The sequence below is a fragment of the Gigantopelta aegis genome, chromosome 8 (genome assembly GCF_016097555.1).
Source record: "Gigantopelta aegis isolate Gae_Host chromosome 8, Gae_host_genome, whole genome shotgun sequence".
NCBI classification, from domain to species: domain Eukaryota; kingdom Metazoa; phylum Mollusca; class Gastropoda; order Neomphalida; family Peltospiridae; genus Gigantopelta; species Gigantopelta aegis.
This window is the reverse complement of record NC_054706.1, coordinates 38,402,041-38,426,876: the sequence shown is the minus strand read 5'-3', so window position 1 is coordinate 38,426,876 and position 24,836 is coordinate 38,402,041. Positions and strand designations below refer to the sequence as shown.

Genomic DNA, 24,836 nt, shown 5'->3' with positions numbered 1-24,836 from the left:
CGGTTTGAATGTCTCTGTATATACCAAGGTATATAACAGATTTGATACATTCAGTGGTTTCTTTTCTGCTTTGCAAATTTGTCTTTCTTATGTTGTCTTTTGTCTAGCTTATATTATATCACTTATGTCATAAACCTGGCCACTGTTTGTTGCGGCTAGGACATATCTTGACCTCCTGATGATCTTCCTATAACCTACACCCACCCTAGCCACCCCATTCATTTCCTTTAATGACGCCACATAACGCTTGGACTTACACCCCAACCCGCTAAGCGTTACGTAATATTTGAATGGCCCCAAATGCGTATCTGCGCTTTCCCAAAACTCCATAAACGGTTAAGAAGATAATTTCTTTAAGTTTTGCGTTCGCGATGAGACAAGACGCTGTACCTTGTACTCTCGATTTAATAACCCCCCCTGGGAGGTATGATAGCTTCGTTCGGGACTTTGCTGGAGTTTCGCGTCGCGAATACCGGGTCACAGGTGACCGTGACTTTGGTTTACGGCGACGCGGACTCTCTAAGAAGACGAGAAGAGGAGGAAGGAAGGAACGTGTGCCAGAGACGGCACAGGGGGGATCAAAGCGGGCGGCTCAACCGCCAGTGGCGGTCCCTTCTGCGTCGCCGCCCCCCACTACTTCACCGAAGAGGAAGACGACGTCACCAGCGGAGACTTCCTTCGACGCTACGGCAGGCCTGCTGGACACCGCCATGACCCAGTCGCCACCGCCGCCTTCTATGTCGACTTCTACGCCCATGCCTGCTCCGGTGCAGTGGTCGACTTTACAGACCGGTCCCGTTGAGCCGCATGTGGATGTTGTTGGTGCGACGGCGGCTGGAAAGAGGAAAGCAACATCTCCTCCAGTCCAGCCAGCGCGACAGCCTCACGCCCCTGCACGCAAGGATGACTGGCACTTGGCCTTGGGGAAACACAAGGCTCAGTTCCACGACTACGTGCAGGGTGACACCACGGATACAGCGAAGCTGAGGGTTTGGTTTTCCAACCAGAACTGGAAACCATTACCAGACGGATGCCACCATGAGCTCCACACACTCGTCCTACTAGAGAACAAGACTGGACTCATCGTGACCCACCGGCGCCAGAAGATCTACCGCCAAGCGATTCTACTGACAGAAATGGACAACACCACAATCCATCGAATCGTCAAGACGATCTGCAGCGCCGGCTACGAAGTCGTCCTTCAAGACTTGGCCACGAGACGTCATATGCTCCCGTCCCGGAGTGTTACACAGCTCCTCAGCTCGCCGTATGCTCAACCTCCGCACCCTAACGGCCTTAACGAGGCCACTCACGTGGACATATAGATCGGACTTTAAATATTTAGACCTTCATTCAAAATTTTATGTCGAAATTACTTTTTAATTTATTTTTTTATTAAATAATCCGATCCTCTCTTCTTTCACTTATTTATTTTTGGACTGTCCTTCTAAAATACTCCAAATTATATAAATATTCCGCCGAGCAGTCAATTCTTTTTATTTTTGGCTCGTAACTTTTTAATTTTTTTAATTTATTCTATTAACCTTTTTACTAATTGCTATTTTTAAAATTCTGCCCATTTTCAACACTACCCCCAATCCCCCCCCCCCCCCCCCCATCCCGAGTCGGGCCACCGATCTTATCGGAGGTTGGACTCGGGATGGGCGTGTTCGAAACCCTAGTGGTATATGGGCACGTTAAACTAGTCGTCATCATCATCATCATCGTATCGGTCATACATATTTAACCCATTCATTTATCTTAAAGAAAGATCCTCCACCTCAGTGTGAGCACTGTCAGTGTCTTCTGATGGTGCGATACATTTTGGTGGAGTAAGCATCTGCATGAAACTCGAAAAGATATATTTGGACAAACAAATGTGATGGAATCATTTCGATTCCATCCAGAATTAGTTTTACAATTTTTACGTGATACTAACTTTTACTCTAAATTTTAATTTGATATATCTGTGATATTTGTATTTTTTGCATGGTTCTTTACACTGTGTTTTTGTTTGAATCTTGAATTTTTATATTGATCACAGGGGATAACCGCAATAGTTACTCGCATCCAAGATGGCGATGAACGCAAATTATGAGTATTAATCAATGTGAATTTCCATTCTTAACGTGCATTTTTGAGATATTCATATACAGAGACTTCATGAAATATATAAAATATGCATTTTTGAAGCATACGTTTAAAAAAAATAGTATTTGGGAATTAAATAACGGACATCAAAAATCGCGTGTGATGTTGGTAACTGAAAGTGTCAACATCATAAGGATGTGGGTATCTGTTACGGTTGGATGAGGGTAACTGTTCGATGAAGAATGCCGTTCAAATCACAAATAATTCAAAATTGGGTGATTGATTACTTTATTTTGAATATAAGACGAAATGACTCGACGGTAAAGTCATACTATAATATAGCTTTAAGTTTTTATAGTCTTCTTGTATTAACTTTCAAGATTGAAATAGTCCGACATATTACCCAAACTCTGAAAGATGAAAGGACAATTACCCCAAACGAAAATGTAATGTTAGATTATACCAAAGTTAAAATTAAAATATACTCCCAATATTTACCGAATCACGCACGCACGCACACTTTCCATTCACTTTTGTATTTTGTTGTTGGACATCAAAATGCCCCGGCAAGGGAAAATAGGCCTAAAAAAAAACAAAAACAACAACAACAACAAAAAACAACCAAAAACAAAACAAAACACGCTAGAGCTTAGCTCGTCAGCAGCCAAATGTCCAACGTCTTTGGGTACGAGTGCTTCAACTAAACTTAGTTTTGCCATTGCCATTTGTGTAGTTACTGTGGACTTGCAGAGCGCGTGTTGGTCGTGACCGCGGGCTACGACCAGAAGACATTCGAGCTACTGTCCATTCAGTACAAAAACATGACAACCACACACATATCAAGGCATCCGTATCCAGTGGCGTTGGCAGGATTTTTTTTTGGGGGGAGGGGGTGCACCTGGCATCCAAGCCCTCTGGTCCCCCCTGGTTACGCCACTGATCACCCCACTGTCCGTATCCAAGATCATAAGGTGAAATGAATTTAAATTTTTTCTAAGAAACTTGATAAAAAGTAAGTTGCTTTCGTGCCACTCTTTTGAAGGAAATGTTTGCCTTGGTACCCCTCGAACTTGCCTTAGTGCCCTAATGTTTGTTATTAAATCAAAGGCAACATTCGTCCCCCCCCCCCCCCCCCGCAATTATTCACCATGGGGCCATTGAAATATTACGTAACGCTATTATATCAAAATTAGACACCCTCCCTCCCCCCTTCATTACATGGCGGTGGAAGAGATACACATGTGGCATTTATCGTCTCTTCACATGAAAATACGTCTTTCGAGAGGTGCCACACAGTACAACTCCGCATAGATGTTATGCGAAAAGTGTGCACATGGTTCTTTCGATTCATATTTTTAAATCGGAAACATACTTGCTGTATAATTAATGCTAGTAACATAGGCCTAATTTAACCAAATATATATTTTAATAATTTTGTTTAGCCGTGAATATATTTATAATATTGTTTGTATAAACTTTATTGATAGATATGTAGCTTAGGAATGAAAAGTTTCATTAATAAATAGCTAAATGAAGTAGCCACGACATGGCGTTATTTCCCCCCTTGTAACGCCACATAACGTTTGGCGCTACACCCATCAACACCCTCGAGCTTTACGTAATATATGAATGGCCCCTGTGTACGTTTTGATGGGGTGTGTTAAAATAGTATTGGCAAGGGTGGAGGATGTATCGCACAAATAGCACATGTAATAATCTGAAAAAGAAAATGAATGGAAAAACATAAGAATAATGTTTTTTACTAATTGTTTCTTGACGCAGATGGCGATCATTAGTTATGAAGAGATAACTACTGCAGATACTCTCATCCTACAGCTACGCTCATCATTGCAGTTACTCGCATCCCTTTTGTCAGATACCCACATCTCATCAGAAGCTGACTAGACAGTTACCTACATCACCACTTCGAAGTTACCTTCATCATGCCTAACTTTGTGATTTCATTATCAGCCGAATGACACAACTTATCCTTAGTTCATTGATTCGAAATATATTCATACTAAAGCAACTGCCGATACGCTCTATTAAAATGTGAATGTAATGCTTAGAAATACGGAACTTCACATTGATTCTTCATGTGCGTCCTCCGCCATATTGGATGCGAGTAACTACAATTACCCGCATGCGGTTATCCCCTGTGTTTTCAATTTACCATAGTTTGACACCCAATAGCCTATGTATTTTTCGTGCTGGGGTGTCGTTAAACATTCATTCATTCATTCATTCATTCTTCTCTTTTTTTTTGCACCCGCACCCACTTCCATACACGTCCGTTGTCCGTCAAATTCGATTGCATTAGGGCCTACAGGTGTATAAATGTAATTTGTACACAAGTACTGAAGTAGCGCATGATTGATTTGTTTTAAAAAATAGTTATCTTGGTCATGTGAATAAATATTTTGTCTTGTTGTGTCTTGTATATATGCACCTACAATACAATCGATGGTTGACGGACGTTTGCGGTAGCTGGTGCGGGTGCGGAATGCGGATGCCAAAAAACTGATAAATTATGTGAAAACGGCCTAAACGGTTTGGGACTGAAATGGAATGGAAAATTGTTTAACGTGCACATTCAGAGAAAACTCTTGTAGCGCACGCCTGTCCTGGGCATAAGTACTGGCCTCAGCCGGTGCTTCCATCCAGGACAGGATGGGACTGAAACGTCTTGGGCCGAATATGTACAGGGGCCGAAACGCCCGGTGACCCTAAAAATAGCTTATGTGTTAGCGACAGGGTTTTTTTTTCTTTGTTTCTTTATTCTCACATTCTCCCAATAGTTTATCTTGTTTAGCCAGTTCAAAGACAGTTCAATAACATGATCAAAACGTCGTGCTTGAACAATAATGTATAAATATAATCACAAAAATAAGTATATCGTCATTAGGGCTGCCACTGCTTGTCTACCGGCCTCGGTTTGAAACGCCGGGTACCATGTGATCGTCCATATTGGAAACATGGCTTCTGATAAAGATGATTCAAAAGAGGTATATTTAGGTGTATGGTTTATTTAAAAGTTCCCTGCTGTATTTTTTGTTTATATTTTGATTCCGATGTTTCATTCGAGTTGGGATCCATTTCACTTGGTAAAACTATATAACAAACCGAATACAGTATGTTTGAACGTGCATCTCCTACGTTCTTGACCTCGGAATCTGTTTGGCTCAGTGTTTCCTTTAGTTTTTATTTGGAGGAAAGTAATATTATGGGGTTTTTTTCCTGTCAGATCAGGAATTTAGAGATATAGATATATCTTGATTCGAATAATTGAGTATAAATGTATAACTAATGAGATTAAACAGCAGTATTTCACCTGCATGTATCGTGGAATGATCTAATTTCGACGGGTTCGCAAATTCGTAATATAGTTATTTTTGTAATATAATGCATTTATCAAACTTTCACTTTCTGCTATTAACTATTTTATACAATTTGTGGTAATATATCTAGGGGTATAATATCCGCCTTTCCCCTCCATTCTTTTATTTAGGGTAGGGTTAGGGTTATGGCAGGACTAGGGTGGTAGGGGAAGGGGGACCGGGCGGATATTTTTCCTATCTAGGCTTTACAATTATAAATTTGATCTAATGTAGGCCTAATATAAGACTTCCTTACCGACATCTCCCCCCCCCCCACCCCCAACTTTTAAATATGTTTCAGGGGGAGCTGGTTAACACATAACCCAACCAAAATGAACCCAACCAAAACTACCCAATTTTGATCGAAACACCCACTTTTTTGTCAAAATGTATCCATATTGTGGTCAAAATATACCCTATTAACAGGGCTTAAAACTCGCCAAAAAATATGGTGGCCCAAAAACAAATATCTGGGTCACTAAAATATCATTTTCAGTGGCCCAAACTTGCTTTAGGTAGCCCCAATCACAAAATATTAATTTTTTAGCTTTTAAGCAAAATTTTAAAGTAAGCATATGAAATTTGCTTCAGTAAAAGAATACTGATTTGAAGAACCATTTCTAGATAGCAAAGATACCAACATACATGATATTGAAATGAAAAATTAAAAGAGAACACTGACTTGATGATGTACTTCAGATTGCGATACAGTTATTTTCAATGAACCTGTCAGTGTCATTTTGGGAATGCAGACTGGAAGAGCAGCTAGCTAGGCAACAAATCACACGATCATGTTTACAGCTGTGATCAAACAGTGACCGGACTTTACTTGGGGTGGGTGGGTGGGATGTTCAGTGTTGCTAACGAAATATTAAAAATTACAATGACACGAAGGGGGAAAACTTGATTTTTGTCAACGTTTATGTAATGGAAAACATGGAAATAAGACAGTAACAAAATCACCATTCATGAGGCTTCATGACAGCACGTTGAATGAGTACTCAACATTTTGTTACCTTGGTAAATCCTGTCTACAACATTAATGTTTATAAATACAAATGTATGTTGGCAAATTACGTTAAGCCGATAACTATCAGTTTTGCGAACCACAAGCAAGATTTTAATGTGGAATAAATATATGCAATACAGTTATTAAAGACATACTGTCACAGATTTAAGGACCTTATTTCTCTAAAAATTGATAATAAATAACAATTACATTAATCGTTGAAAACCAAATCTAGCTATCGCATCACCGTAACTGAACCATGATGGAGTGAAATCCATGTCATCCCTCTGGACAATTTTAGTTTTTGAATTATGGACCATTGCCATAATTCAATTATTTTTACAAAATGTCGTTAATAAATGGAGTATGGTGGTTATGAAAATGGTTGAATAAAGTACATTTAGGGTCAAATCAAATTATTTTTGCTCAGGTAATTTGTTAGACAATTAAATAGGTCAGTGATCTGTGACAGTATGCCTTTAATAGTGGCTCATATGTTATAGAAAAAAGATTAATGCCATTATTTTTTATTTTTTAAATGCCCAAACGGGACTTCGCATTTGGCGACCTGGTCACAGACAGTTTCAAGCCCTGTATTTATTTAAGAATTTGACGTTCATGCAATAATAAAATTTAAAATAACAACATGAACTGATAACACAAAATGTTTTCGATGAATTTTGAACTAAGGCGTAGTAAAAAAAATTGTTTGGTTCCGGTTACCCGACCATCCCTAAATTTTTGGTGCCGACCCTAAACTTTTTTTAACCTTTTCCCCACCCTTTTTTTTTCCACCTGTTTTATTTAATAATCCATTAATATCAATCCTAATTTTCGTCGACTCTAAAAACAACAACTGCAGAGAGATGCCACGAGATCTGTCAGTCCAAGATCTCGTTACCAGAAGACCCGGAACACTTCGCGCAATTTTACCTCCGAAGAGTTCCAAATGAAAAGCTTCCGAGAGCTTCGGAACTCCTCGTTTCCACGAAATATAAGCGTAGCGGAATGTGACAAGGTGTTCCGAAATGTCGTTTCATTTGAAATTGATTTAAATACATGTGTAATATTATTTGATTTGAATGAGCACATTTTTGACATTCTACTCTGTAAATGGAAGACGCCATTGACACCACATGCTCTCGGACGTGTTCTCGTACTCATTTGGAACTACTCGGAACTTGTAAAACCAATCTTCAAAATGTTACGCTAGTTTACTGTTAAAAAGCAGAATGATACAAATGTCCAGTCTATTTTGGTAGGGGAATTCCCTAAAACGTAATCGAACTTCTAGAAATACCGAGTTACGATTCAATGTTAAACATAAAGAGTAAACATGAAAATAGCCGATTATGTTGAAAAGATTACTTAAATTAAATATTTAGACATCAACTCTATCAATATTTTGCATTTGTTTGACAAATAACTCCTGTATTTATTATTAAATATGATATCCATGGCATTTGAAATGAACTGGTAGTACCCAAAACCTTAAGAAATGACAACTCTTTTCACATTAATAGCGTCTGCAGTGCTGTAGTTGTGAGGGGGTGTAACCATGTTGTGGATCAGACCTTTAAAAGCAAAAATACAAACCTGTTTTACCTCTTTGTCAACAGTGCAAAGATACTGTGCAGTGTCCTTATGGACGACCAAAAGGGAAACTGTTTTCCTGAAAATAGTTGTTTTCTTTTGATATCTCTGCTATGAGGATAGTTAGTATGGAGATCTTTTTGTTAACTTATTTTGTTAATTTTTATTGACATCTTCGTTGTGTTCATGATGTACATTTTGTTACTGCAATACTGGCAATGAAATAGGCCGGGAAGATCAGTGTTGTTGCTGTAGTTGTGAGGGGGTGTAACCATGTTGTGGATCAGACCTTTGATATTAAAACTTTTTTCCAATGAACAAATTATAGTGTTATTTTAGTGTTATCGTAGTTTATAACCTTACCGTGTAGTATTAGACTTGGGTGGTGTTTACATTAATACCGATTGTGGTTTGACTAGGTTACGACATGGTTTTTTTTTATAGAAAATAATTAATGATTCTCATTAGAGTACGTATTGTCAGTTGCACTGTAACACAAAGAAAGAGCTTTTAATATATTAATCTGCTATACTATTCAGGAAATATTAGCTCGAAAATGGGGGGAAAAAAAAGAAAAGAAAAAAAAAGTTTTCCCTACCAACCTACCCTATTTGTTTTTGGCATGTAACAGGAACCAAACAATTTTTTTTACTTGGCCTAATCAACATGAGGGAGAGCGTCAAATTATTTAGAAGATTTATCTTGGTCTACTACCTATATTAAAATTGCAGTTGTCAAAAGTTGAATTGGTGAAAATTAATGTGAAGACTGACTTGAAAGGGATAAAGTGGTTTAAGTGTTACTGTGTGTGGATTTCAGAGGAAGTTTGTGATTGTGTGATATTATTCTCGGAAAGGACAGGTCGCGGAATTGTGCACGAAGACACGTATGTGTTTTCGTGCTTGTAAGTTGTCGGTTTGGTGTTTTTGTCAAATGTGACAGAGCTGCGCTCATGTCTTCTCTTTTGATTTGTTGAGCATTCTTTGCTATAACTTCGTTTTTGTGGCCTGTCATATACATTATGTCTCAGTTCAAAACTGGAGTTGTTTAAAGCCTGAATTGACACCGCCACTCACAGTGCAGACAAACTTGGGATAAATATAGAAACGATGGAATCCTCGGGGATTCTGTTGTTTACCAAAAAAGTGCAGTTTTCATGTTCATGGAAAAATGAACGTTTTTTTTTTAGATCACGTGATAGCATTTTAACCAATCAAGATGCCTATTACAAAACAGTAATTATAAAATAGAATTATATATGCTAAAACTCATAAACATGTTTACAAATGTGACTTTATTTTTATCATGCTTTGGATAAAGAATACCTAAACCAAAATGTTTCCAAACAAAAGGTACCCAGTACAATGTAACCCAGTGGTAAAATGCTTGTTTGATGCGTGGTTGGTGTGGGATTGATCCCCGTCGGTGGGCCCATTGGACTAGTTCTCATTCCAGTTAGTGTACCATGACTGGTATATCAAAGGCTGTGGTATGTACTATCCTGTCTGTGCTGCTAATAGAACAATGTAGCATGTTTCCTCTCTTAAGACTTTGTCAGAATTACCAAATGATTGACATCCAACAGCCGATGATGAATAAACCAATATGCTCTTGTGGTGTCATTGAACATAACGAACTTTAACTTACCTAGTACAAATTACAGTTTGTACAGAGTGAATCAATTAGCACACTTTCTTAAGTTGTGCAAAAACATTTTAAACAAGTTTGAGAATCGTTTTATACCCCAAATATAAAACATTTCCCCAAAAAACATTCATCATAAAAAAAAATCATATGTCGACCTATTCATGCAATAAATGTTACAGGCAATGTGTAAAATAAAGGTTTTTGAGGGTTGTTACTCGTAATGGAAATCCTTGATTTTGTAATTTTAAAATCCAGTACAGGAAAAAACATTCATTTTTATTGTGTCCTGGAAATTTAGTCCAGACATTTTGGTGGCTTATTTTTTTTGCATCTTTACTTTTGTTGTTCTCATAACCTGTCTAACTTCAGACAACAGTTTATTATAAAAAAACACATTCATTTGTTGAACATTTCATGTCCTGGAATGTGTTTTAAATTTTATGTTGTTTCAAGTGTAAGAACCCTGGTTTTGTTCAACGATACCATCTACTAGTGACTAGAGCACATTGATATATTAATCATCGTCTATTATGTCAAACATTTAGTAATTTTGACATATTGTCTTAGGAAACCTGCTATAATTTTCCATTAGTAGCAAGGGATCTTTCATATGCACCATCCCATACAGGATAGCACATACCACAGCTGTTCATGTACCAGGGGGTGGCATTTAGCTCAGTCGGTTGAGCACTGGACTGAGGTGCTTGCATCGCAGGATCAGACTGCTGCTGTGGAACCATTCAACAATTTTTTTTTCTCATCGTAAGGTTCAGTGCACCACAACTGGTCAAAGGCTGTGGTATGTGCTTTCCTGTCGGTGGAAAAATGCATATAAAAGATGCTGCTAATGAAAAAATGCAGCAGGTTTTCTCAGAATTACCAAATGTTTGACATCCAGTAGCCAGTGATCAATTTAAAAATGTGCTCTGGTGGTGGTGTTATAAACAAAACGTGACATACCAGTCGTGGTGCACTGGCTGGAACAAGAAATGGCCCATTGACAAAACTTGACATACCAGTCGTGGTGCACTGGCTGGAACAAGAAATGGCCCATTGACAAAACTTGACATACCAGTCGTGGTGCACTGGCTGGAACAAGAAATGGCCCATTGACAAAACTTGACATACCAGTCGTGGTGCACTGGCTGGAACAAGAAATGGCCCATTGACAAAACTTGACATACCAGTCGTGGTGCACTGGCTGGAACAAGAAATGGCCCATTGACAAAACTTGACATACCAGTCGTGGTGCACTGGCTGGAACAAGAAATGGCCCATTGACAAAACTTGACATACCAGTCGTGGTGCACTGGCTGGAACAAGAAATGGCCCATTGACAAAACTTGACATACCAGTCGTGGTGCACTGGCTGGAACAAGAAATGGCCCATTGACAAAACTTGACATACCAGTCGTGGTGCACTGGCTGGAACAAGAAATGGCCCATTGACAAAACTTGACATACCAGTCGTGGTGCACTGGCTGGAACAAGAAATGGCCCGTTGACATACCAGTCGTGGTGCACTGGCTGGAACAAGAAATGGCAATTGACAATGGCCCATTGACAAAAGTTGACATACCAGTCGTGGTGCACTGGCTGGAACAAGAAATGGCCCATTGACAAAACTTGACATACCAGTCGTGGTGCACTGGCTGGAACAAGAAATGGCCCATTGACAAAACTTGACATACCAGTCGTGGTGCACTGGCTGGAACAAGAAATGGCCCATTGACAAAACTTGACATACCAGTCGTGGTGCACTGGCTGGAACAAGAAATGGCCCGTTGACATACCAGTCGTGGTGCACTGGCTGGAACAAGAAATGGCCCATTGACAAAAGTTGACATACCAGTCGTGGTGCACTGGCTGGAACAAGAAATTGCCCATTGACAAAAGTTGACATACCAGTCGTGGTGCACTGGCTGGAACAAGAAATGGCCCATTGACAAAACTTGACATACCAGTCGTGGTGCACTGGCTGGAACAAGAAATGGCCCATTGACAAAACTTGACATACCAGTCGTGGTGCACTGGCTGGAACAAGAAATGGCCCATTGACAAAACTTGACATACCAGTCGTGGTGCACTGGCTGGAACACGAAATGGCCCATTGACAAAACTTGACATACCAGTCGTGGTGCACTGGCTGGAACAAGAAATGGCCCATTGACAAACCAACTGCACATCAAGCGAGCGCTTTACCACTGGACTACATCCCGCACATAACACACACCTTTAACTCGCACACTCTGAACAAACAGAATGAAATATAGCAATATGATATCATAAATATAATGTATTGCTGCTGTAAGTCTTTTGTTCTATTTTGTAAATATATATGTTACAGTGAACAACCAACTTTTACCTTTTTTATTGAATAAAAATTAAAACATTCAACCTGCCCAAATAGTGAGTAATAAAAAATTGAATAAACATTAAATTGTAAGTGCATATTTCGCAAGCCCTGGCATAGTTAGTGGCATAACGGATCCGGACTACTAGCGCATTCTATAGGCAATAAATTTGAAACGATTATGTCCCTTACATGATACTATCGCTGAACAGTCACACTGTGCTCAACACTGGACAAGAAAGAAATGTGGCTTCACCAATCTACAATAATATATGTGCGCAGTTTAAAATGTAACCCATCATCTGTGATAACTGTAAATATGGCAATGTCTAGATAAAGATGGATCTTTGTTGTCTTTTGGTCAATAATGAATCGAGCTACATAATTGGTTAACACAACATTATTTCCCCCACAGGGAACCAATGAAATGAAGCAAATTCAGAATCAATTTATGTGCTAACTATGCCAAGATATGAAATGGTACCCAGGCGAATGTAAGGCATATTAAATGTGAAAATCTTTCCACACTGTTTTGGCAAAATAATTCCGAGTCTGCACTTGTTTTTTTGTCTAAATATTGCCACGTTAACAAAAGGGTACCAAAAGTACCATTTGGACAAGTGCAAGACTGCTGTTAATCCATATAATATATTATTTAAAACTACTGTTTACTTTGTTCCCAAGAAACTCTGTGATGTGTTGTGCCCTATGTTAACAGGATTTGCAAGCATCAAAAGATAGTGAGGAGCAAAAAGGAGCTGAAGGAGACGGGTGTGAGTCCCCTGAACTGTTGATAAAACACCCACTTCAAAACAAGTGGTCTCTCTGGTTTTTCAAGAACGACAGGACGCGAGACTGGGCCGACAACCTGCGTTGCATTACTTCATTTGACACAGTTGAAGATTTTTGGGCGTAGGTTATTTCAGTTCATATTTAGCAAAATATAAGTTTCAGTTACATTAATTTTGTAAAGACACTTTTAAAATCAAATAATATACTCAAAGACATCTTGATGTATGTACAACAATGATCCAAATCCAAAAGGAACCATCACTAAATGTAGTGTAGTGGAGCAATTTTATACTAAATTTGTGACTTGTTAATAATGCTATATATTAATAAATTCAGCAAAAATATTAAATATTTTTATAATTACAAACAACACAACTTGTTTAGTTAAAATACACATGAATAAGTTTTTTTTACATTCTTTCCGTGATCTGTTTTACATAATGATGTCCCATTTTACGTAATTATGTAATTTTCTGAGGTTTAACGAAGGATAACATTAAGTTTTTTTAGTGACGTCTTCTCCAGACATAGTGTAAATTGTATAATGGTGGGAAGTTTGTAATTATAATTGAATAATGTGAATAAATATACCTTGTATTTATAGCATCGATGTCTTGTTATTAAAAATGAAACATACCTTGAAGCCTAATTGCCCACTATGATTTTGAAAAGTCTGGGCATTAAATGTGTAGGTGTGTCGGTAGACATCAATTTTACATATTTATACTTGTTTCTTATCTGTGTAGTCTTTATTGTAAACTGAAATTTAGCATGTTCTGTAATGTGATTGGTTTATTTACATCATTTTTGTGCATCAAATAGACAAATCACACACAAATCTAGTGATGTGATTAGGGTCTATGGTAGCCAGGTATTTCTTTTTGAGAAATACGAGACATTCAACTGTTCCATGAAAAAAACGTTGCAGTTTACTGTGGACAAAACATGGAGTTTTTATATTTACGGGTGGTATTATGGATTTGATGCCTACAAATGTTTTATTTTTAACTGGGGGCAAATATCTTCTATACAACCATACTGTTCATACATCTTTTATTTCAGTTTGTATAATCATATTCAGAGAGCGAGTAAGTTACCATCTGGCTGTGATTACTCACTGTTTAAGGTAAGTAAATGATTGAATCTAATATTACATTTGATCTATTCACCAATGTCTTGATCAGCAATTTTGAGGGTGTATAATAACAATTTTCATCTGCAATCTAATAACAATGAGTGGTTGATCACATAATTTTTCTCTCTCTGAAACTGTCTTAGGGTCATCAGTGTGTAGCACATTGATGATTTTGTAGCTTTGAGAACTTGAAAAGAGACTCATGAATTTGCTGTCATTGTAACATATTACTTTATATTGTAATAGTAAAAATAGGATATTGCCTTCTAATGCATGAAAAAAGAGAAGGAAATTAAACAAAGGTTGAGCTACTACAGCAGGGCTTCTAGATTATGGTAGCCCCACTCCCATGGCTAGTGATATTCAATGTTAGGCTAGTAAATAACTACTATTGCCATGCCAGACAGGGCTTCTAGATTATGGTAGCCCCACTCCCATGGCGAGTGATATTCAATGTTGGGCTAGTAAATAACTACTATTGCCATGCCAGACAGGGCTTCTAGATTATGGTAGCCCCACTCCCATGGCTAGTGATATTCAGTGTTGGGCTAGTAAATAACTACTATTGCCATGCCTGACAGGGCTTCTAGATTATGGTAGCCCCACTCCCATGGCTAGTGATATTCAGTGTTGGGCTAGTAAATAACTACTATTGCCATGCCTGACAGGGCTTCTAGATTATGGTAGCCCCACTCCCATAGCTAGTGATATTCAGTGTTGGGCTAGTAAATAACTACTATTGCCATGCCTGACGGGGCTTCTAGATTATGGTAGCCCCACTCCCATGGCTAGTGATATTCAGTGTTGGGCTAGTAAATAACTACTATTGCCATGCCTGACGGGGCTTCTAGATTATGGTAGCCCCACTCCCATGGCTAGTGATATTCAATGTTGGGCTAGTAAATAACTACTATTGCCATGCCCCGATGGCTAGTGAATTTTGTGGGTCAAAAGTTGCACTTAATTCTCATTTTGTAAATATGAATATCCTGTCCACACCCAGCCCTCCAAATGTTAGTGTTTTTAAACTCTATCTTCCTCTTTAGGTAACATGTTTGACTGTTAATACAGTTTTACTAAATTGTATTAACTTTTAAGTAAAGTAGGGCTAGTGAATTTTTAATCGTGGCTATCCCACCGGGATACCATATAATACTAAATTTTCAGGTGGGATACCAGATTTTGAAATGTTAGTATCCAACTGGGATACTGGCCAAAATTTTCAATTTCGAACATTGATCGAACATTTTCACTTGTCCAATGGACAACAATCAAGATACATTTCGGTTGTCCGAATAGATTTTCACTTGTCAGGACAAACGGACAATTGCTTATTTCGAATGCTGTTTAATATACAGACACTGAAAAGGAAAAAATTGCATATTTAATTTTTTTTTATTATAAAGACCATTCTTTGGTTCGTGAACTGTTTTAATTTAAATTGAACCAGCTGTGGGCGTGTTCTCTAGTATGTTTGTTTCATGACAGGAAGGCATTCAACCTATGTGGGAAGACGACAGAAATCGGATTGGTGGAAGATGGTTAGTCAATTTGAACAGACAACAGAGGGCATCCGATTTAGACAACTTTTGGTTAGAAACAGTAAGTTGAAGGGTATTCGTGTGTGTAAGAGACATTCAAAGAGTAAGTTGAAGGATATTAGTGTGTGTAAGAGACATTCAGACAGTAAGTTGGAGGGTATTAGTGTGTGTAAGAGACATTCAAACAGTAAGTTGAAGGGTATTAGTGTGTGTAAGACATTCAAACTGTAAGTTGATGGGTATTGGTGTGTGTAAGACATTCAAACAGTAAGTTGAAGGGTATTGGTGTGTCTACAAGAGACATTCAGACAGTAAGTTGAAGGGTATTGGTGTCTGTAAGAGACATTCAAACAGTAAGTTGAAGGGTATTGGTGTGTCTACAAGAGACATTCAGACAGTAAGTTGAAGGGTATTGGTGTGTGTAAGAGACATTCAAACAGTAAGTTGAAGGGTATTGGTGTGTCTACAAGAGACATTCAGACAGTAAGTTGAAGGGTATTGGTGTCTGTAAGAGACATTCAAACAGTAAGTTGAAGGGTATTGGTGTCTGTAAGAGACATTCAGACAGTAAGTTGAAGGGTATTGGTGTGTGTAAGACATTCAAACTGTAAGTTGACGGGTATTGGTGTGTGTAAGACATTCAAACAGTAAGTTGATGGGTATTGGTGTGTGTAAGACATTCAAACTAAGTTGACGGGTATTGGTGTGTGTAAGACATTCAAACAGTAAGTTGAAGGTTATTGGTGTGTTTACAAGAGATATTCAGACAGTAAGTTGAAGGGTATTGGTGTCTGTAAGACACATTCAAACAGTAAGTTGAAGGGTATTGGTGTGTGTAAGACATTCAAACTGTAAGTTGACGGGTATTGGTGTGTGTAAGACATTCAAACAGTAAGTTGAAGGTTATTGGTGTGTCTACAAGAGATATTCAGACAGTAAGTTGAAGGGTATTGGTGTGTGTAAGAGATATTCAAACAGTAAGTTGAAGGGTATTGGTGTGTCTGTAAGAGACATTCAAAACGTGTGCAGTCTAAACATGTTCCTCATAAAAACAATTACATACATAAATCAAATATTGATGCAGGGCATATTACCTAATTAAAACTTTACCAAAGATTTTGAATTATTGTCCCCTGTTGATGATGGTTCTCAAGAATTTGACAATTGATCAAGTGTGTGAAATTCTTGACATTTCAGCTTATCTGATGAGTTTAAAAGTTGCAACTGTTACTAAAATGCTGTACAATTTCATGCTGCTATTTGACGATGCATCAGCTTACACAGGTCAAGTTTGCGATTCTATGGCAACTAAATTATACATTTTTGTGCTGCCCTATCGCCATGGATGAGCATATAAAAGATTCCTTGCTGTTATTTGGTAGGTGAAGTCCAAGTAGCAACAGCAGGTTTCTTTTCTCATATTCTAGATCGACTGAAGAATGTTTTTACAAAAGTTGTCAGGTCCATGAGAACAATTGTAACTTCACGTATATATACTAATTGTTAATTTTAGGGTATTTCCACTGTCAGTAAATTTACACAGGAGTGTAAGTCGAGAAATGTTAGCGAGCATAAAATACTGGCGAATTTAGCAAAGCCATAAAGAATGCTAATATTTCATGATGCTGATTTAAAGAGACCTACCACCTCTCAAAACTGGACCCTCTGTAACTCGGAATTCCCTCAAAACCGGACATTTTTATGGCCCTTTTAAAAACAAATCAGTACAGAACTTAGCCTATCTAAACCAGATACCTCTTATAAACCGGACATTTTACTTGGTCCCGGGGGTGTCCGGTTTAGAGGGGTTTCACTGTATAATACTGTCACGTGTCTGATAATGCCAACCTGGTTAAAGTTTTATGTCCTTAATATGTCACTTATTTGGATTTCACTAATATTTTATGATTATTGTATGTCAATCAAACTATTTATGTGCTTGTCTCATTTCCCAATTTTAGACTCATTGTTTTGTAAACACACACACTTTAGCTGTCATGATAACGGTTTTAATTCCAAATGTGTTAAATTTCCTTTTGCAATACATATACAGGTATTGGGCAACTGAGAATTAAAAATTTTAGTAAGCTATTTGTGGGTTACCCACAGAACATTTCAAGTAACCCCGGTCTATTTGCAGTAACTGCTATGACTATGTAAATGATATAATGATGTATCATTGTTTTGAATAGTATCTGACCAGAATTTTATATATTTCGACTCGAGTTCTTGTTTCAACTTACATGTATCTCTGTGAGGGTATAAAGAGCCTTGACTGTCCCATATTTGACTAAAGCCAAAATGGATCCACAACATTTTAAAATTAGATGAGTTATTATATTAATTTGATTCCAAGTACGCCTTATGCATTATTGACAAACAATTGATCAACAGATGATTGTTCTCAGAATTTTCAAAGTACAGATATTTTAACAAGAAGGTGAAATGGTCTATTCATATCTAATATTTTTTCATAGATTATTCAAAGTACTTTTAGGTTGGTGTAAAAAAAAAAGAGAGAAATAATGTTTCTTTTTCTTTCAGTTGTTATGTTTAATTGGTGAAGCGTTTGACGAACAGAGTGATGAGATTTGTGGTGCTGTGGTCAACATTAGAGCAAAGGGAGATAAACTTGGTTTATGGACAAGAGATGCAACAAGAGGAGATGCATGCACAAAAATTGGGTATGTATTCATGCTGTAATGAATAAGACACCTGCACGCACACGCACGCAAACCCCAATTTTCCACCAAATGAATGCCGATAAATGGTTTCTGTTCATTTCATTTCATTTTAGCTTGTTTTCGTGTTTACATCCAATTATGGTTCAAGCACACTGTCCTGGGCACACACCTCGGCTATCTAGGCTGTCTGTCCAGGACAGTGGGTTAGTTATTAGTGGTTATGGGTTCTGTTGACATTCAATTGTATATTTCTACAAAGATGAAGCAGTTCACAAACTGAATACATTTTTTGTGAACATGAATGATAGGAGATTTCCCAGTCTACACTGTTTGACATGTTTAAGAAAGTCACTGGTATAGCCTTCACATAAGGTTCGGCTAGTGCCCTATGTATTATAGGATTTCACTTGGTAATTTCCACTAGTCCAAACCAAAGGTTCTCCAGCTGGGAATGATGCTTAGTCACTGGATTTGTATAAGCCTGCAATCTAGCTCCTCCTTGATCTACATAGCATAATACATGTACTTAAAAAAACAAAAACAAACCTTTTGTTCTTGGTTCTAAAGATATGAAAAGGTAATGGCAAATACATTTTTGAAACTCGCAGTGCTTTCATAAAGCAATATGTGTATATATTTTTTTGACCTTGGGTATGCTGATACGGTAATATGTGTAGATTTTTATTGTCTCGCCTTTATGAAGCAAAGAGGCAAAATATAGATACATCAACTGTTGTGTTTTGCTCAATGTTAAAGTGTCGCGTTCAGACACAGTTTGCTCAGTTTCCTACCCAGATGAACCTAAAAGAAATAACAAACAGTCCTTAACCTTTAGACTACTGGATTAATTTTTAACAAAAACCACGTTGAGTGGGTACAAGTTTATAATTTTTACTCACATATATTCACTTAAATGTTTCATAAATACATGAAATAAAGTTCATATATGAATCGGTAAGTATTATTTTCGTGTCTTTTTTTGTAATTTTTATTATTTTAGATCGGCTAATGGTGATTAAAATTAGGCAAAAAAATCGAAAAAGTTGCGTTTACTTACGGGCATTTGTGGCCAGCTGTCCAGTATTTATGTCCATTATTCCCGATAACAGTGGTTTTCTGACCAGAATTTTTTTTAAAACCCGAACTACGATTCATATTGCAATATTTGGTAATTTTCGTTGTTGGTAAAACGATCAAATTTATTATCAAATTAGCTGTTACAATCAGCTATCGATCCCTGAAAATTACCGCGACGTGCCGCCATTGTTGTCAAGCGAAAATACTTGCCGAAAACCACTTTTTGAACTCAAAATTTCAAGGTATTTTCAACTGAAAAAATCAAAACAAAAACCACCATTTTGAAAAAAAATATTTTTTCTTTAATTATATTTCCGTTTCCGGTGAGTGTCGTGTGCAAAACGGCGGGAAATATGAATTGGGGAATGCACTGTATACAGTGTACAGTATATCGACTGACGTGACGTCGGGCGAGATATCTCGCCTGCAGTAGTCAGAAGGTTAATAATATTTTTTATTTTTGAAGTTTAATTTTAAATTTAATTTTACTATTATTTTTTTAATATGCATTGAGATGCACCTATTAGTAACACTAAATAAATTCATGATAGGCAGGTAATTTAATACCGCAGGATTCTTGTTTTATTTAAATATTTGGTGGTAATTCACTTTTTTTTTATTTCATGATAAAATAATAAATCTGTAAAAACTTTCACGTTTTGCCTCAATATTCTGATGTAAAAGATTGTACAAACGATCGATTGCATTGTCTTCACACTCACTTGGTGGAACTGGCCCCGTAACCAGTTACCCAATGATTGAAGTAAGTCTGGTTGTGAGTCGTGTTTGGTTTACTGATCAGGGTTTGCTCTGAGACGGATATTTGTTACATTTGTTTTTCTACTAATATGATAAAAATAAACCCGAAAAAGTTACAATTTAATGTGAATAAAACAATGCATTTATGAGTGCTGGCAATTTTTTATTTGCATTTTCTTGGGGTGGATGGGGTACCATAAAATAATTGTGTAACGCGTGTTTATTTGTTGCAAAAGTTGGTGAACATTTGTGCCAGCAACATTTCAAAATTGCCTTAGGTAACAAATTTATATAAAGTTTTACAATTTGTAAATTACAATGTTGCTGTTGAATTTACATTTTCGTAATTTTTTATCTCTGTTGTTTTACTTTACTCTTCAGGAAAAAATTGAAAGAAAGATTAAATATACCACAGAAAGTCTCTATAGCTTTCCAGGTAAGTACCAATTTTTTAAATAAACATTTAAAATACCTTAGGTTTGAAATGTAACTACATAATATACACCTGTATCTATTATGCAGTATTCTCCTCAACATGTGTTCACTTGATAATGTACTGAAGTGTACATGGCAGGCTGAACAGCTACCAAAATTATGATTAATCTTAAGAACATTAATTTGCTTGTTATATTTTATAAACAAGTTGCCTTGTCATGCAGAGTTCGCACGTATAATGGAAAACTTGGAAAGTCATGGAATTTGAGATTTAAAAATCCAGGCCTGAAGAACCTGGAAAACTATGATTTTCAATAAAAAGTCGTGGAAAGTCATGGAAAATCATAATATTGCTTCCGCCCCTGACTCCATGCTAAAAAAAAACCCAAAAAGACATCCGGAGATAAACTTTTAATAAAATGTATAAGTCTTAAATCAGTAAATCCAATTGTTGTCTAGAAGCACAAGTCTTGAACTGGTTTTGGTTAGAATTAGTCAATTAACTGGTATTTGTCTCCCTACTATTACAACATTATGTTGCAAGTATAATGCATACAGATAATTAGTCATACGACTGGTATTGTAATGCTTTTATGGCATTACAGTAAATGCATACAACTGAAAAAACTTTAATGGTTATTTGCCACTTAAGGCCCAAAACACACCGAAGCTGTGCCTGGGTCTGGGATGACGAGTAATGAAACTCAGACTGTACTGAAAATGACAAAGCACAACACGTCTCTGCTGGCGTGAACTGCAGATCTGGCAGCAGATGACATAGAACATACAGTATATTTTCACATTGCCAGACTGGCAGCTACAGCCTGTCCTAGCCATATTTTAATTTGTTTTTCTTAATATATCCATCAAAGTAAAATGGTGATAATTTATTGTTGGTGTTTACAGAAGAAACTATATCTAAAGATAAGAGTGCAATTAATATATATTGAAAATTGAAAACATATGAGAGTTACAGATCCAGACATCAAAATATATGGTGTCTTTGCCAGACCAAGACCCAGCGTTGGTGTGTTTTGGGTGTAAACTGATTTTAGAGTATTACTGTTTTACTACAAATATCAGCATGTACATGATGTAGAAGTTCATCACTAAAATTTAAATGATAATCATATGGTCATGGAATTGTATTATTTGGGTTATGGAAAATCAGTTTGAAAAAGATGTACAAATCTTGGTCATGAAACATTTCCCCCTCCCTCGTCATTTGGTTGCACAATTTTTGCTTGTTTTGCAGGCACACTCAGACACAATATCAAAAACCGGATCTACGGCAAAGAATCGCTACACAGTCTGACCCCCCTTAGGCATTTGTGACTGATGATATGTGTGTTTGGTGCTGGCATGAATGAAGAATGTCTGTGCTTCACTTGTCAATTTCCTTTATTACATGCTCATTGGACAGTGCGATGTGCTGTTATGTTCCTCTGGGATCTGGTCAACCCGGAAGCATTTCTTTAAAACTAATTCTAGGAATGCGTTTGTTTTGTTTTTCGTTACTGTTCTGTTGATGCAGCTGATTATATTATCTTATTAGAAATGAGAACCACAACTTTCTTGTGGAAAATATTACGGAAAGAAAAAGGCTGGTGACTTTTAAATCAATTTATGCCAATTCCATTTTAGTTGAAAAAAAAAGTAGATTTAATAATTTTTAATTAACATTTTTTGCTTACATTTGAAAGTTATTATTTTTATAATTTCTGTATCAACACTACATATACGAAATATTTATTTTCAACAGAATTCTTTTCATATGGTCTGTATAACAAATTAGTATTACATGTTGACTGCAAAATAGGGGGGTTCGTCTTTGTTTGGATGAAGAGTTGGACCAATGAGAAACTATTACCCTTCAAGGAGAATTGGTATTCGGTACCAAAAGGATTTCAGTTAGAATCTTAAATACAATAAACATTACAGGTACTTGTCATATATTATTAATTTTAAACATGCTTTTGCAAATTAGAATTGAAAATGTGTAAATACTGGTAGACAATTCTCATGTTAATACATGATTTATGTTGTCATACTTGTTTGATGTGTGTCAGTGCTTAAGTTAACTGGATGCTGAAATACCCACAAAGATTGGCTTGCTCTCACTGTATATTATTCTCTGCTCGATGGCAGAAAAGAGGGCATAATAATACCACTATTTGCATGTGAGTGTGTGTGTTTGGTTTCTATGCATTTCAAGCAGACTCGTTCAGTTAATTGACCTAAACCTCTACCATAGAACCCTTGTACAGAGATGGTACTCCAGATTGCTTTCTGCAGATTCCTGTTGAATGTTGAAATTGAAAAGTTGTATCCATGAATTCACAAACATTTCAGCTTAAACATTTGTAAAACTGCTTGGACTGTCATGCCAAAATACACAGTATTGCTTTTCACATTGAAGGTCACATATTAAAACACAACAATTGATGGGGTTGAGGGTTATTGGGATAAATAGAGATGTCATAAAGTAATAAAAAAAAGGCTAGAAAATGTAGTTTCTGCACATTTTGCATGTAACATACTGTAAATCCTTGAATAGTAGGCTAACCGTCTATTTTTTTTTGGTGACGATCTGAAACAAGCTTCTAAAATATTCTTATTGTAAGGTCATAGTCTAATGTAGGCTTCAGATTTTGTGTTTGTACATATGGAAACTTCTTTATCTCACTGAGAAATGAAAAACCCTTCTGTCCTTTTCTCATCTTGTGGTTGTAATCGTTTGACCTTGAACGTGGTCATTAACTATCAAAGCTACAATAGCAGAAGTTGGCCTTTATAGAAGAAAGGCTTCTATTCAAGGCAGGCCTCTATTTTTTTCTCGACTCTACGAGACCGGACCTTTAAATGACGCAGACTTCTATTCAAGGCAGGCGTCTATTCAAGGATTTATGGTATTTTTAATTTGTTGAGAAAACCTGGATTAGGAATCTCATTATTATATAACTTTTGGCAATTTACTTTTATTTTTAAAATACCAGCAGCAAAATAGTTCCGGCTTTCTTACAGTGAAGATGACAAGTTTTAGAGTGAAATAGTGAAATTTTCACTCTAAAATGTGTTATCGTCACTGGGTGACTGATAACACTTTTATTTCACTGATATTTTAAGATATTTCAATAAATGTTATATAATAAAACAAACAAATAATCGAATCAAAAAAAAAATCTTGATTAGATTCAAACTCCAGATTAAACTAGTGAAAAAATACAGATACTACTATTCATAATTACTATTGGGAATTATCACTCTGTGAGTGGATTTGGGAAGGGTTTTCTCCTTTTTATTATTATTTTAATTGTTATTTTAAAGTTAAATGTAATTTTTGTTTATGTGTGCCACTGATGTAACTAATGATGTACTAGTGTAATAAGTGGTGACCCATTTCGCTTCACTACATTTAAAAGCAAAATGTAATCCATTTCATGCATCTGATCTGTCTGCCAATCTCATGGTTTCTTTACATTTGTTATTTTTAACTGATGTAAGGGATACCCCCATAACAGTAGTACCCCCACTTTAGATAACAGTAGTATTCTCACTTTACATAACAGTAGTACCTTTGATGATGGTAAATTTTACTTTTGGGTGTTCAGATTTAATTAGGTTGAAGTCTTATCATTGCAGGATATCATTGGTCTAAATAATGAGTTGTATGTTTATCAACTTCTTCGTAAAGTCCATTGGCTGTAAATAGGGCACTTTAGCAAGTTTACAGCAAGGTATCACAAGACTAAATATTTTGACATGTACAATGTGTTTCATTTTTGCAGTTAATGTCTATTAAAGTGAACACATTTCACGTTGGCAACAGTTTTGGATTGTTGGGTGCACCACTAGCCTTAATATTTATGGAATTATGGCCCTTGTCATTTCAAGCAACCCCAAAACTATAACCTGTTTAACGTTTGTGGGTGTTATATATATATTGTGGACAAGAACCATAATTCTTTGAATTTACTTGTTTTCTTTTGATTTGTACAGTTGATGCTTCTATCAGTTTAAATTGAATCGAGTGATTTCTCATTAAAAGAACATCCTAAATAGTGAGTTTGTCTTTTTACGTCACCTAAGCTGAAGGCTAAGTGACCTATTGCGATACATTTCCATTGTGCATAAACTTTCCACATTTTGTCTATTTCAACCCAAACTAATTGATCAATTCCAGCCACATTTTGTGGGAAGTTTCCATGTCACATGGAGAAATAAATTTGTGAATTTGGTCTTTCTGCTCTCCAGCCTACACCCCCAAAGAAGCCTGAGGGGCAATGTTCAAAAGGGAAAAATTAAGCCAATTAAAAAAAATCTCTACTTCCAGGATTAGTCGT

The 24,836-nt window shown here is 36.8% G+C and overlaps 1 protein-coding gene across 1 annotated transcript; it reads left to right on the top strand.

Moving 5' to 3' along the window:
* The first annotated feature begins 4,913 nt into the window (after nt 1-4,913).
* LOC121378449 (eukaryotic translation initiation factor 4E-like) lies at nt 4,914-24,552 on the top strand. The gene is made up of 7 exons (XM_041506622.1): nt 4,914-5,096; nt 12,789-12,982; nt 13,925-13,988; nt 15,486-15,599; nt 18,083-18,222; nt 20,440-20,494; nt 21,749-24,552. The coding sequence occupies exons 1-7, from the start codon at nt 5,067-5,069 to the stop codon at nt 21,806-21,808; spliced, it is 657 nt and encodes a 218-aa protein (XP_041362556.1). The 5' UTR covers nt 4,914-5,066; the 3' UTR covers nt 21,809-24,552.
* The last annotated feature ends 284 nt before the right edge of the window (nt 24,553-24,836 follow it).